This window comes from Zootoca vivipara, chromosome 6 (genome assembly GCF_965207765.1).
Source record: "Zootoca vivipara chromosome 6, rZooViv2.hap1.1, whole genome shotgun sequence".
Taxonomy (NCBI): Eukaryota; Metazoa; Chordata; class Lepidosauria; order Squamata; family Lacertidae; genus Zootoca; species Zootoca vivipara.
This window is the reverse complement of record NC_142589.1, coordinates 38,760,996-38,775,815: the sequence shown is the minus strand read 5'-3', so window position 1 is coordinate 38,775,815 and position 14,820 is coordinate 38,760,996. Positions and strand designations below refer to the sequence as shown.

Below are 14,820 nucleotides of genomic sequence, written 5' to 3'. Positions count from 1 at the left end.
TTTTGGTAACACTGTGTTGCGGTATCAAGCAAAAGGGAGCAGGACTACTGTGGTACCTGCTTGGATGGGCCTGGAATATTAGCAGCTTTGTGATGTTAAAATAACTCTCTATTCAACCAACTGAGCATGAAACCCATGAAAAAGAAGAAAAAAGAAGTTGAAACCCATGTTTCCTCTTCCCACATCCCTCTATAATCCATCTATAATCCAAGCTAAACTTGCACATACCTATTTATCAGCTATGGACTTACATTTATGAAACAGCTACAACAGATCACTTGGAGCTTTCAAACCACTAAATAAAATCATGTTACAGTTAACACAATTTACAGGTTCAGTTGCAAGTTACTGAGCTGTACACATAGCAAAGATGAACCCGTTGTATTTGCAACTTCCTTGCACCTGAAGCTCCTTAGTTCATAGAGACAAAGGGGCTAAGGGCACCCCAAGAAGGAAAAGCAGATAACTACCACATATGCATCACATTTTACAACATGGTCTCCGTTACTTGGACATGTGATCCCAAATTAATTTATCTTAATAAGTAGTGGCACTAGCTATCTACCCTCACGTTATGTTTGGCCACAATCTGTCTTGGATAGCTCCAGAGGATGCAACATTGAAGCCTTCCAGGAGAGGAAAAGGAAGGTAACATATTTGCAGAAGACAAGGTCTGTGCAGGCAGAACTTAAAATCATAGTAACACAGCCAGAGTTTCACACGGCTTTATTTAAAGTGATTTTAGTGCTCGTGATAAATTACTGTGGTTGAAGTGCCCCACTCCAGTCTCTTCTTACTGGCTGTTGGGGTCTGTTCCAAGTTCCAAGTTCATCAACCATCCAGTCCTTGTGTTGCCATCACCAAAAGCCATGGGGATGGTGACGGAGAAAAGGGCATCTTCTCTTCTCTCCCACATACCTGATCTCCAGCACAGATACTTTATGCATCTAAGTTAGAGGGAATGAATTCTAGATATCATATCATCCCTCAGCCCACCTGCCTCAGATCATCTTCCATGCTGATGTATCACTGTCAAAACGGAAGCCACAGGGGCACTCTCAATGTCATGTGCCAGCATAGAGCAGTGGCGTTAATAAGCAACAGCCAAAGAAAACTGCTACCAAATGTTTCACATCACAGTCAGTCAGCCCTTTCTCCAAAGTTTTTCAGTCTAGCAGGATCTGCCATGAATAAACCCTGGCCCAAAAGCTTGTTCTCCTCACATCCAAAAAACTGTGTCCTGTGAGGACAGTGCTTTCTTGAAATCAGTCTCGTGATTCCAGGTAGGGAGAGTCTGCAAAGTCTGGTGTGCTGAGCAGTCTCAAAGGCTCTTATAGTGATAGAGAGAGTCTAGGACACTTGTCCTGCAGCATCATTTCCCGGAACCTTTAGAGAAGCCATTCCCAGCTGCACTCCTGTGAAGGTTCTCCTCCTTGCCAATCTGGGCTGACCTCTTCCTAGGCAAGTACAGGTGAAACCCAGCATCCTGGGCTTGCCATATTCCTTTGTGCCATCTCCCTCCAGCCAAGGAAAGGCACCTCTAAGCCTGCAGCTCCACACTGGGGTCTCTGAGCAGCGACTGCTTTCTCAGATTTAGCCGAGCACACTTGGGACATGTTGTGGAGTTGTCATAATAACAGTCCCTGCAAAAGGAGACACAAAGGCTCATCAGTTTCATTCACCTGGATGAGAGGCAGGAGCTACCTCTCACTGCCTGACTTGAACCCACACATTTAGCACTGGAGCAAGCCAGATCACCGCTCTGGGGCTCACCTGTGGAAGACAGCTGAGCAGTCCATGCACATGGAGGTGTGGCTGTCAAAGGGAAAGAGCACGTCCCCCTCTTTGCAGAGCTCACACACGAAACCCTTTGCTTGGCACCGCTGTAAAAATGAGAAAGGAAGGCCAGTGAGTCAGTGAACAGAGGTTGGGTGGAGTTGCTGGGCTCATAATGACACCATTGAGGTTTCTTGCTTGCTACTGGGTGTCTACAACACTCATACAACCACATGGGTGTGCTAATCTTGCAAAGGAGGAATTGCATTTTCCCAACAGCAAAATATTCTGGGGAAATGCCATGTACTATAAACTGCTGCATTGAATGAGGAAGACATGGTGGAGGTAAAGATTTGTCTTTAAGATTAAGCAAATTATAAATATTCTTAAATAAATAAAATTATAAAATTATGCATGAAAGAAACAAGTTTTTCTTCCTCTTATAGAATACCTGTCAGTAATGTATTTGTGTAATGCCAAAGGTCAGTACAATGTCCCAGAATATTAGAACTTGGGATCATGTGATGAAATTGATTCAGGGCAGACAAAAGATGATCCACCATCATACAACATATGATGTAAGGAACTCCACTACCACAAGATGGGTGATGATGGCTATCAGTTTAGAGCAGGGGTAGGCAAACTCAGGCCCAATCACCTTCTCAATCCAGCCCACGGACGGTCCAGGAATCAGCATGTTTTTACATGAGTAGAATGTGTCCTTTCATTTAAAATGCATCTCTGGGTTATTTGTGGGGCCTGCCTGGTGTTTTAACACAAGTAGAATGTGTGCTTTTATTTAAAATGCATCTCTGGGTTTGTGGGGCATAGGAATTCGTTCAACCCCCCCCCCCCCATAATATAGTCCGGCCCACCACATGGTCTGAGGGACGGTGGACGGCTGAAAAAGGTTGTTGACCCCTTGTTTAGAAGGCTTTAAAGAGGGCTTAGACAAATTCACGGAGGTGGAAAATGGGCCTGTCAATTGCTAAGAATCACAGTAACGTAAGAGCAGCTCTGCTGGATCAGACCAAAAATATAACTAGTCTAGCACCCCTTTTCATAGAAGCCAATCAGATGGCTCAAAGGAGCCCACAGACAGGTCAGGAGCGCAACACAGCACTCTCCAACTCTTGTTCCTCAGCAACATGCCTTCAGAGGCATGGTGCCTCTGATCCTGGAGATTGCATAGAGCCACCCTGACTAGTAGCTAGAGGTGGCTTGAAGTGAAAGAGGACAGGACTCCTTCACTGGGCATTTTAGGAGATGTATGTTGTCCTACATAGTGTTAAATCTGCTGAGGGATGGCCCTTTTTACACCTGACCATCCTGCTACTGGCCACTGATAGCTTTGTCCATGAATTTGCCCAATTCCCTTTTATCACTACTTCAGTTGGTGGCCATTGCCATTATCTTGTGGCAGTAAATTTTACAGTTTAATAATGCGCAGTATGAAGCAATACCAGTACTTCTGAATGCCAATCGTTGAACCCTCACCTCACAATCCAGTTTGATGTGTTTGGCAAAAAGCGTGTGGGTCTCAGTAAGGGAGCAGCTGAGGCGACCAGCATTGATGTCAATCAGGTCTTGCAGCGAGTACATGTCGTCGTTCTCCACAAAGTGTTGCCGATCCTGCAGCTGAAGGGAGAGCACGATTGCTTATTGTCCACCACAAGTGGATGAATTTGGGGCAGAGGGCAAGAAAAAGTGTGGAACTGTGAGTGGGGTATGAGTAAAGAACTCAAAGGCTCCTCTGTTTAATGGTTGTCCCTTGAATGCCTGCTGAAAACATCCCAGCTTCCCGAAGCATTTTTAGAGAGTTAATGTGGTTCAGTTTTGGTCATTTGTTCTGTATTTTAAGGCTTTACCATTTTTTGACATTTATCATATATATGATAGAGCACTCCATTTAGAAATATGCTTATAAACAAATAAATGAAATCCTCAAGCCACCTGGTTTTATCTGTAAGGGAGGCTGAGCACATAAGCGCCCAATGTTTTGTAAGTGCTCCCCTATACAGGGCTTAAAATGGACATAAGAGAAAACTGCTGCTGGCTGCTCCATCTCTCTTCCTGACCTGGAGCAAGAGCCGAGCCTCCATAGCTTCCTTGCAGGTGATGAAATACGGTTTCATAAGGAGAATGTCCTGGCGCAGCTTCTACAGAGGGAGAGAAAGACTCGCTTGAAACACTTGGCCAGGCAGTCTTTCCCCAGTAATGTGAACCTCTCTTTTGGGTGCTACAGGACACATCTCATTCAAACCCCAAATACTTCCCCATGCACACATCAAGAAGAGGTTTCAGGCCAAGTGTACCCTCTTAGACTCTTCGTATGCTCACCCGAATCTCCACCAGCTCCTCAACATAGTTGAACAGAAGAGGGTTAATCTCACGCAGTTTGAGTACCGGCCGTGACACCATCAGGGCAAGGTAGCGCATGCTGCACCGAGATACCTGGAAATCACAGTCACCAATTAAGGATGGACAACAGTGGCAACAGCAATGGGGTTCCCCATCCCTGCTCTGTCCTCTTCTAATGCCACTTGCTACATCTTCTGACAACAGGTATTGGGAAACTTGAGCACAGACCTTGCGGGGTTCAAAGTCCCAGTTGTGGATGACCCTGGCAGGGATGACAGCTTGGTCGTTCCAGTGGCAGTTGCTACAGTAATAGAGGCCAGTGTAGTCACACTGCCGGGCCTCGCTTGGAACTCCCCCTGCAGCAGGACAGAGGGAAAGAGGCAGATCAGTCGAGGTAAGCAGCACTATCTTCAAAACTCCCAAGAGGCTTGGCAGAGCTCTGGCAACAAATGGCCAGTAAGGTTTAGAGCCTGTCTACTCTGACTGGCAGCAAAGCAGCTCACAGCTACAGGGAGGGGGCTTTCCAAGCTTTCTGCTGCTGGGATTCTTTGACTGGAGGTGCCTTGGCTCACAGCTGGGACTCCTGACATGCAAAGTATTCACTCTGCTCCTGAGCTGCACTTCCAGCCCACTACATCCTGCCCCTTCGGAGTCCTTGTCCAAGCCACAGAGTTCTGAGCAAAACAACTAAGCCATGCCTGCATGAACCAACAAAAGGGTAAGACCGCACCATTCATTTAAAAACAAAAACAACCCTGCATGAATGTGCACAGGTAATACCACAGATTTACAGATCACTGTAAAAGATTTCTATGTGAGAAGGGAAGGGAGGGCAGCAAGCAGTTGCCACTAAAATGCATGCCAAATCTCAACTGGAGAATTCACCAACTTACAAAATAATTATGGGAAAACATGGGTCAGATTGGCCTCCATATACTGTTTGACAACAACTACCCTCTGTCCCAGCATCAGACAGCAAAGCTGGCTGAGGCTCATGGGAGTTTTAGTCCAAGGCTGGTTTAAGTCCTCACAGCTAGTGCCTGGAGAGGTTCCAGAAGTGGGGTGGCAGGTATCTAACCATGACTCATGGCACTTTCCCTCGGTCCATGTGGGCATACGGAAAGGGCAGAGAAGGCACCCTACAGGCTCCAGGTTTAGGTCAGAGCTGGGGCACTGGATCTGGCCAGGGCCACTCACCCATCAATCACCCAGCATAACAATGATGTCTGGTGGCCCTTTTTGCCTGCATGGCCAAGCAGCTGATCATTGGAGCTTGCACATAACATGGAGTTATGCAAAGCCCAACAATCAGTTGCTTGTGGGCAGCTGCAAAATGCCATGCAGAGGGCTTTGCAGGTGCTGCTGGCCAGCTGTTTGGATCACAAAACCCCTCTGGCCCAGCCACATCTTTACCTGCCCCACACCTGACATCAAGTGTCCGACAGGTGGGCATCGTTGGGCCAAATTAAGCCTGGCAAGCCCCTGGTCTGGATAGCCCCAGCCAGTCCCACCCCAACACTTACGGAGCGAGATGGGCACCCGGCACTCGGCACAGCGGTAGTCTTGGCTGTCCAACCCTGTCTCTGGGCAGATGCTGAGCTCATACTCAGCCTGGTGGCTGACCTTGGAGCGGACACATGGCTTGGTGATGAGGTTCAGGCACTTGCTATGGCAGCGATAGGAACAACCTGGGGAGGAAAAAGAGGAAAGCATGAGGAAGCCCCAGGGCCCCAACAGCAGCAGCCCTCCCCCCATCTAAAGGTCTCTCCAGGGACACCTCACAGCAGGACCTCAAGCTAATTCACAGAGGGCTTGAAAACTGAAAGTTGTGTGCCAGGGAGTTCCACAGGACATAAAAAGACAGTACTGCATAAAAAGAGACAATACCCATGGCAGGTAGAATAAGATTTAGAACCTACAGGATCTTCCCCACTTAGCCTAGGAAGAACTCACGGTGCCTCTGCTTCCTGATCGGCAGAACAATGAGGAGGCCAACAGGAATGAGAAAGGAGAGTAATATTTGTGCCCTCCTAAAAGGATGAGGCCAGAACACTCGTTGGTAGGTATTTTTTCACTGCACTGCAGAATCCAGGCCATGCTGCATCCAGAATAAGACTTTATTTCAAGCATCTGTCTTTAAATTTCTATCCAGTTCATGCAGACAACTTTCTTCTGGCAAGAGCCTCACAGCAGGTAGCCTTCCAGGTGTTGCTGGACTCCAACTCCTATCAGCCCTGGTCAGCATGGCCAATGATCAGGCATGATGGGAGCTGTAGTCCAGCAATATTTGGGAGGGCCACAGGTTACACACTTGGTCCTTTTCAGCCGTGTCTTCATCCGCCCTATATTTGGGTGTGGCTTGGGGGAAATGGCATCATAGGACCCCTGCCCCCCTGCCACTAGGCCAGAGGTTCCCCACCGCTGCTCTGGAAGGAGGAATAGCAGTTGATCTCCCATTGGAGCTCCTCCTACTCCTGGTCCCCAGGGGAGGGGGTGTGGGTGTGTGGCTTCTCACCTGTGCAGGTATACCAGGTCTGGAGGAGTCCCCAGATGATGGTGCTGCACTTGTCACAGGTCTGCTTCACGCTCTTGCTCTTCTCCTTGTAGAAGCGATGCTCCAGAATCACCCGGATGTTGGGCTCATCCTCACTGGGATCCTGCAGCAGGGAAAGGCAGGCCACGTAGGGATGTTCAATCACGGCCCCCAACAAGGGCCTTGTGATTTTATCCGCCATCTCTCCCACTTCTGGAAGTCCAAGCCATTGCCCTAAAGCTGTGCCCCTCCCCACTGCCCAAAGGGCTGCAAAACAACTGCAAAAAAGTATTATTTAAAGCAATTGGTGGTGGGGAGCCAGTGGCCATCTAAGCATTGCTGAACTCCAGCTCCCACCACCCTTGAGCTTTGGCCATATCAGTTGATGGGGCTGATCAGAGTTGGAGTCCAACAACAACAGTTGGATGACCCCCATAGGTGTTCCACCCCTAGGATCACCCTGTAGATAGCAGTAAAGATATCTTTAAAACAGCTGGATCTTAAACAGAAAGCCAGCATGGTGTAGTGGCTAAATTGAGATGTGCTGCGGCTCAACCTTGCTGGGGGCTAGGCCCTCTGATCTAGAAGCCCAGAGATGCAGGGTGGGGGATTGTCTCATCTCAAACTGAGGTTGAGAAGCAGCATGTTGACTTGAGGCTTTTGAGCAACTCATGGCTGAGCAGAGATTCAGCTGGTGCCTCTGAGGTCCACAGCAATCTTGCATCCAGTCCAGCATGCTGGCTCTCGTGATCATACGGTGCACCTGCAGGTTTGCCACCCACTACAAATTTTGCACCTTGAACTAAAGCAAGAAAGAAGTCTTGGATTTGTCACTCCTCCAGCAGCAAGAAGACGCCAGAGCTCTATCCCTCAAGCCCATTCTATGGCTAGGACATGCCCCTCTACAAGCCTGTCTGTGCACCTTCAGCTCCTGGAGTTTGAGCCGCAGATGGATGAGCCGCACTACGGCATCTTTTTGCTTCTCCGAGTTATCAGGGAGCTCCAAAATCCTCTGCTTGCACTCTTCAATCGCCTGCCGCAGCTGCTCAACATCAGAAGCCAGGAACAAGCCCTGCAAAGGAAGAGCAGATCACCAAGGGACTATCAGCGCAGAGGCAGAGGGACAACCTTGACTGCCCACTCCCATGGCCAAGTGGTCTAGGCAGGCCATATCCTCATAGCCCCAGTGATCTGGTGGAGCCAGAGAGGTGGCCTGCTCTGCTAGGCAAGGAATGGTGGGCTGGCTGTTTAATGTGTGGTGTTAAGTGTGGGGACTTTGGATTGGTGTCAGGGATTTTAAGTGTTGCTTTCCCCCAGATACGTAAAAGTCTTTAGGTACAATTTGGGGAGGGGGGCAGCAAGCCCAAGGCCGGAATGCAGAAGCATCCCTCTTTCCTCCTCACCACTGGGCGCGAGAAGTGATCCTCTGCCAGACCCAAGTCCATGGTGCGCTCCGAGCACAGGAACTCAGCCTCCTCCTCGGGGGACAAGCCCAGCTTCAAGCCTACAAGGAGCAAAGAGAAACAAAAGTGTCAGGAGGGTAGAGAATTGCAACATTCCCTCCCTCCCTCTCACACACAAACACTGGCTTGCCTGGGTCTCAGAGGATGCCTGCCCCACAATAAGAAGCCACCCAAAGCTGTGCAAGGGTGTGTCCAGTTTCTTGAAAGAATGTATGAGGAGCTGCTACGCACAGCCATGTCTCTAGCCATGGTGGCTACGCTCTGCCTCCACAGCCAGAGGCAGCAATGCTTTTGAATACCAGTTGCTGAAAACCACTGTGTGTGTGTGTGTGTGTGTGTGTGTGTGTGTGTGTGTGTGTGTGTTGCTCTTGTACACAGATCCTGCTGGCAGGTTTCCCACAGGCATCTGGTTGGCCCCATGAGAACAGGATGCTGGACTAGATGAGCCATTGGCCTGACTCAGCAGGTTCTTATGTAGGGATCAGAACCTGCCTGGGTCCAAATCTGTTCTTGCCCCCTGCCATTCCTCTAGCTCCTCTTTTTCTGTGGCTAGGAGGCCCATGTCAGAAAGGGGGTCACCTCATTTCTCCACTAAGGGTAGGAAGTAGCAGGTCATCTTTCATAGAAGTTATCTGGAGGGTGAACCGTGTCCCCTCCTACTCATTGAATTTGAAAAGCCATAGTCTCCTGTCTTCCTCCATGCCCACAAGACCAAAAGGAATCTTTGTGACTGTGGTGTTGATTCTGGGGTTTATACAGGGCATCACTTAAAATATATATATATGAAAAGTACCAAATATTTACATGCCAAAGGGCTTCAGGTACAACTCTCGGTACCTGCATTTCAAAGGATTGTAGGAAGCAGGAGCAGACAAGGCCAGAGACTTTGGACAGCACCTGCGAGCCTGAGCAGATGGCACTGGCCCAAAAGACGCTCTGCACATACACAGATGCCCCCTCTTCTTAAGTGGGTCTAACTTCAAGCTTCAATATTATGCCCTTATGAGCCCTACCCAGGGGGAGAGAACTCAGTTGCCTTACTCACCTTTCTGCTGAAACTCCTCTCCAGTCTCCCCAGTCTTCTGGTCATGCTGGCTTTGCAGCGGGGCCTTGTTGAACGGGTTGAGGTGGCCCTGCCGGAAACGAGCCAGCTTCTCGTCATATTCCATAGCAGTCCGACCTGCCAAAGCCACACACAGAAGCCAAGGTGAGGGGCTAGAGGTGTTACACGTTAGGACTAGGCAGACCCCACTCCTGGTGTAGACAAGTTGGCTTGTCTTCTCCTAATAAGGACCCTGCCCAGCCAGAAGCCACTCAGGATGGTGTCTCTCATATGGCTCCTGCCTTCATAGGCACCTTCTCAGGCTTGTTTGTTTGTCCCCCAGATTGTAGTAAAGCCAGTTCTGCAGCTTTTGATGGCTACACAATAACTGTGCAGAGTCATGCAGGCATCCAGCTGGGCAGCTCCTGTGCATCAGTCAGGTGTCATCCCTTCCTGCACAATGAGGTCACTGCCAGTTCCTTCCTGGAATCCCCAAGAACTCCAGTGGACAGCACAGCTAGGCAAACTTTGTCCACTTTGAGGCTACATCAAACTTCCCCAACTTGGTGCCCTTCAGACATTTGTGGTCATATTTGCTACCACTCCTACTCACAGTAGGCCCCTCAAAGTTAATGGACATGACCACCAATTATAATGGGTGTACTCTGAGTAGGACTTAGTTGAATACAATCCTTTGTGCTATGCTGGCTGGGACTGATGGTAGTTGTAATCCAAAACACCCAGAGGCCACCAGGTTGAAGAATAGGGTTCGAAATTAGCAGGGCACCAGGCACATTTTGCACCTAAAGATTCCCCATTTGCGAGCACCTCAAAAAGTCTGGGTGCCATTTTTTACACCTGGCTGACACTCAAGGATTACTGAAATGTATGTGCTTTGAAGCCTTGAAGAATATGTTAAGGACAGACAATATGTTAAGGAGTTTAACAATAAAGAGTAGAATATTTTGAAAACTGAAGTACGGTACCAATATTTTTTATTGTAAACCCCAAATTAAACATGTATTAACAATTTCTGCTAAAATGTTACGTTAACAATGTGTCACTTATGTGAATTGCATATTAGTTCATGCTTATCAAAATAATAAATTAAAAGTGCCTACAACCCAGAAGTCATTTGGCTCCTAGGTTTTCTATCCCCGTTTCTAACACTGTTGACGAAGAGTGGTTCACATGGCCAAGACCACCCCTGCTGCATACAACCACACTTGCTCGAGAGACTACTTTTTATATGTAACCATGCTTAGCCTTTCTCTTTGGGAATTGGAGCTTCCAACAATGGAGTTGTCCATAACATCACATGACCACTGATGGTTATCTAGGGACCCTCAGAGAAGGGCTAATAAGAAAGCCAGCTAAATGAATTTGAAACCAGCATGACATCAACCATCCCTGTCTCATTGTCCCTTGATGGCAAGGAATCAGTTGGTAGGGTGACAACCACACAAAAATTATTATCCTTATTATGACAACTATTATCAAAGAAATACAGATTTCCAAGCATGTTGTTGTACAAATCTCTTTTTACCATTCTGTTCCAACTTCTCTACTGAGATTTAAGTGCATATGTAAGAACCTTCCATTAGCTGCTCTTCCCTTCTGTCTCGTGCTCTAAGGACCTTTAAAATGACATCATCTCCACTTTGTTGGGCTATTAGCACCTTCCCTTTACTAACCACAGGAAACAACTCAAATAGAATCCAAGAAACCTTTTTTTCACCATGAAATAAAATTTCTTCTTCTTCTTCCAGTAGCACCTTAGAGACCAACTAAGTTTGTCATTGATAATTGTCCACATCACTTTAGAAAGGTGATGTTTGCTAAGGCATTTTTTAAAGAAAAACCTCCTGCTTCCAGCTCAGTTTTATTCTGCTGGTTGTTGTTGTTTAAGGTGCTGCTGTTTTAGTTTTCTACGTGTACAGAATTTTACATTTACAACCTCAGAGTTGTATGATGTGAACAGCCTGAAAGGCAATCTATAAATAGCGAAATAAACAAAATAAAATATAAGCAGCAGGGGGGGGGGAATCTGGCTGACTTTAAAATCTTTTTCTTTTTGAAAAATGAGTAAACCTGATTAAATACTTCAATTTGTGCTACATATAACATTATACTTTGAATAACACATTAAACCTTCATCAACTTGGTGCCCTCCAAATGCCAGCAACAGCAGTGCTCACTGAGCCTAATGAAAGTTATAGTGCAAAACACCTGGTATGGCACTGTTGCTTGCACACTTTTAGGAATATACGAAGGAGTAAGACCATTGGTACATCTGGCTCAGTACTGTCTACACTGACTAGCAGCTGCTATCCAAGGGCTATCCAAGGGCTCTGACTAAGGAGCTTTTTTGCATCCCTCCCTAGAGATACCATCAGGGATTGGATCTGGGGTCTTCTGCATGCAAAGCAGATGCTCTAACCACTGAGCGATGAACTTTCCTGCCAAAGCAACTGGTGGGCTCTTGTCTTAGCCTACTTTTCTGTAGATAAACAGATGACAATGCCAGTGTACCAGCAAACCCATTACCATAGCTAGAAAGCATCCTTTGTCCCACATTCTGTACCTACCAATCACATGAGGCTGATAGTGTCCAAGGTGCTCACCACATGCACACATGTATGCTTGGTGCAACAGCAAAAGCTGGCACAGAGGGAATTTCCAGGCACCCAAAGCAGCATGAAAGAACAGATGCAGAAGGCAGAAAGGCAACTGAGGAAGTGCCCGGGGACTGAGTGTCTTGGCGTTGCTGGTGGGCTGTGAGAATCAGGGGAGCAGAAATGGGGAACTGCAGAGCCAAAGAGAGGAGCCCCAAAGGCCACCCCCTCCTGTCACCTGGGACCAGAGTCTATCTGGATATTAAACCACACTTTCAAGGCAGGGAGAATGAGGTTTTTCAGCCCTAAATGGCCACGTCCTTTTTCGTGTGGCGTACGTTTTGAAACGGGATTCGTGCTTTTTTGGAAGAGGCTGCGAGAGGCCTCGGGCGGGTGAAAACAACGAAAACAAACGCAGAGATCCCTGGGAGGGGATCCCTAGATCAGAAGGGGCCCACAACTGGATTATTATGGGGGGGGGGAGAGACGCGAAGGGCGGTCCCAGAGGGAGGGCAAGATCAGGAGCGAAGGCAGAGGGCTTTAGCAAGTGAGTCAGGCTGCACGCTCAAGACCTGCTGTGTCCCACCGGGCGGAGTCTCTTGCCGGGGGGTCGAAGGAGGAAAGAGGGTCCTGCGTGGGGAGCAGAAGAGCCACATCTCGAGGCGCGGGAGGGGGAGAGGAAGGAGGTGCAGGGTTTACTTCTCCCACTTTCGAGGGTGGGGAACCGCGTCCTCAAGCAACCCCGAGCCGCTTCCTACCGCGCCTCCATCGACCTGAAAGGTTGGCAGACGGGGAAACCGAGGCTCCCTGGAGATCCGAGGCGACGGCGATGGGCGCAGCAAGAGTGGGGAGCGCCTAACACCCCCCCCCACTCCGCGACCCCAGGGACCCCCTTTCCCGAGGGGCAGAAGCCCGGAAGAGCCCCCTGCGCTCCGCGGCTCTTACCTGCGCGCCCATGGGGGTGGGGGGTTTGCGGCCTGGCTCGGCCCGGCTGCCCGCGCCTCTGCCCGGCTGCCCGCGCCTCTGCCCGGCCCGGACGCGCCGTTCCTTCGGCTAGCTACATGGCAACTCGGCGGGGCTCCCCCAGCCAAGCCTTGGCCAGCGACGAGCGCCGCCCAAACTGGCCCGCGCGGATCGGCCTGCTGCTGCCCCCGCGCGGCCTGGAGGAGCCTCTGCAGAAAGCCGTGCGGGTCCCTTTGCAGGGCCCGAGACAAGCCCTTGCAAATTGAAAAGGAGATACGCTTCGCAGAGGGAAGGGGGCTCGGTATCCTGGCTCCGAGCAGCCCGCTTCCTTGCAGTGCACTGCAGACCGCGCAAGCTCCGTGCAAAGATAGCTGTCAGTCCTCCCTCCAACAAGACCTCGACTAAGGACAGTCTTTGACTAATGTAAACATCAGGGCAGAAGTTCTGGGAGCCCTTTTCCGCGGCCACAGCCCCATTTCACTTAATTGATTTGCACGAAGGGATCCCTTCGGACTTTTCTTGTGAGGGAGTGAATAAAAGTTCTAGATGTGTAGGGAGTCTGTGTCTGTCTCGCAAGAGAGGCCCGAGAAAGCCCTTCCCAAGGATATGCAAGGACAAGGAGGAAAGAGGAGGATGGGATGGTCTTTGTGGCTGGCAAACCCCGAAGGTGGTCCATGCCAGGCAGGGCCCACAAAAGGTGGGGTGCAAATGCCAAGAAACAAGCCGAGGCTCCTGAAAGGTCCTGGTGCTTCTTGTGACCGGTAAAGGGTCAGCCTACCAGGCCGTCGTTACATCGGTGAACAGCTTACATAGATGTGGGGGCACCTGTGGTTACGTCAGATATATTAAGTAGTAAGATTTCACTATATAAGCCCATCCTGTTGTAGTGCATTTATAATACACAAATTATATATGTATAGAAAAATAACCTAAAGTGGTAGGTAGAAACTTCCCCTTTACATTTCGAGTTGGGGCTAAAACCTCCATGGTAGAGCATTTGTTTTCCATGAGGAAGGTAACAGGTTCAATCCCTGGTGTCTCCAGATATGGGAGAGAGACTCCTGCCTGAAATCCCAGAGAGCTGTCAATCAGTGTGAGCAATATTGAGCTAGATGGATCAAAGGCCTGACTTGGTATATGGTGGCTTCTTGTGTTCCCTGGGGAAGTGTCATAAACTTAGTGGTAGAGCATATGTTTTGCAGGCAGACAGCCTGAGGTTCAGTCAGCAGCATCTTTGTGTCTGGCAGGAAATAAGCTCCTTGCGTCTTAAAACCTTGGGAGCTATAGAGTCTACAGTGCTGAGCTTGATGGCAGAATGACTCAGAATAAGGCACCTTCCTGAGAATGCCATTGCGGCAGGTGAAAGAGTGCAGAATACACCATTGGACCTCAACAATGTTGGGTGGGTCCCAGCAGGAGGCATCTTTGATATGGTGCTGCTGAGGGAGGCACTACATAGCTTTGGGCCATCCTGCAGGACACTGCTCAGAAGGAACTTCCAGAAAGACTGCCATAGTCCACAGCAGCAGGACCATAGTAAGGTAGAAAAGATGGATCCTAGAGTCTTCAACCTGGTGGTCTCCAAATGTCATTGGACTAAAGATTCCATCAGCGCTGATGGGAGTTGTAGTCCAACAATGTTTGGAAAGCACCAGGTTGGTGAAGGCTGGTTCAACTGGATTCCAAGAGCCATCATAGCTTCAGGTTATTCTGTGGTAAGTTACAAAGGTGGTCCACTGTTGCAGCAAACATTTGAATCTTAGCAGTTGTCATTAGAGGCAGGTGTGTGTTCTTTCCAGTGCAAAACTCTAATTTACTATTTTCCGGGTAAGGTCTGCATTCTGCCTGGTGTCATTCCCTTCAGCCATGTAGGTGGGGGATTAGAATAGGCTGTACCACCACCCTGAAGACATCGGGTGTGCTGTACACATCACTGAGCCAATCCACACTTTAGGATTCGCCCTGCAGATCACAGCTGCTGCCAAGATGCCTTCTCACTAGGCATTTCTTGAGGCTCAGCTAATTGAGGGGCCCATTGAGAGAACACACACCAGTGTCGCAACACCC

The 14,820-nt window shown here is 48.9% G+C and overlaps 1 protein-coding gene across 1 annotated transcript; it reads right to left on the bottom strand.

Annotated features, from left to right (window-relative positions):
* Window positions 1–711: 711 nt before the first annotated feature.
* DEF8 (differentially expressed in FDCP 8 homolog) lies at window positions 712–12,921 on the bottom strand. The gene is made up of 12 exons (XM_035118602.3): window positions 12,736–12,921; window positions 9,179–9,313; window positions 8,074–8,174; window positions 7,593–7,742; window positions 6,653–6,794; window positions 5,661–5,825; window positions 4,366–4,493; window positions 4,117–4,230; window positions 3,855–3,935; window positions 3,274–3,414; window positions 1,774–1,883; window positions 712–1,643 (listed from the first exon to the last, which is right to left on the bottom strand). Exons 2-12 carry the CDS (start codon window positions 9,300–9,302, stop codon window positions 1,541–1,543), a joined length of 1,359 nt encoding a protein of 452 aa, XP_034974493.1. The 5' UTR covers window positions 9,303–9,313; window positions 12,736–12,921; the 3' UTR covers window positions 712–1,540.
* Between the last annotated feature and the right edge of the window lie 1,899 nt (window positions 12,922–14,820).

Coding starts and splice junctions, on each gene's coding strand:
- DEF8 (XM_035118602.3), bottom strand. CDS start 9,302: ATGGAATATGACGAGAAGCTGGCTCGTTTCCGGCAGGGCCACCTCAAC. Junction 7,743..8,073: donor ATCACTTCTCGCGCCCAGTG/GTGAGGAGGAAA, acceptor CTTCCTTTGCAG/GGCTTGTTCCTGGCTTCTGA. Junction 1,644..1,773: donor TGCTCAGCTGTCTTCCACAG/GTGAGCCCCAGA, acceptor CTCCTTTTGCAG/GGACTGTTATTATGACAACT.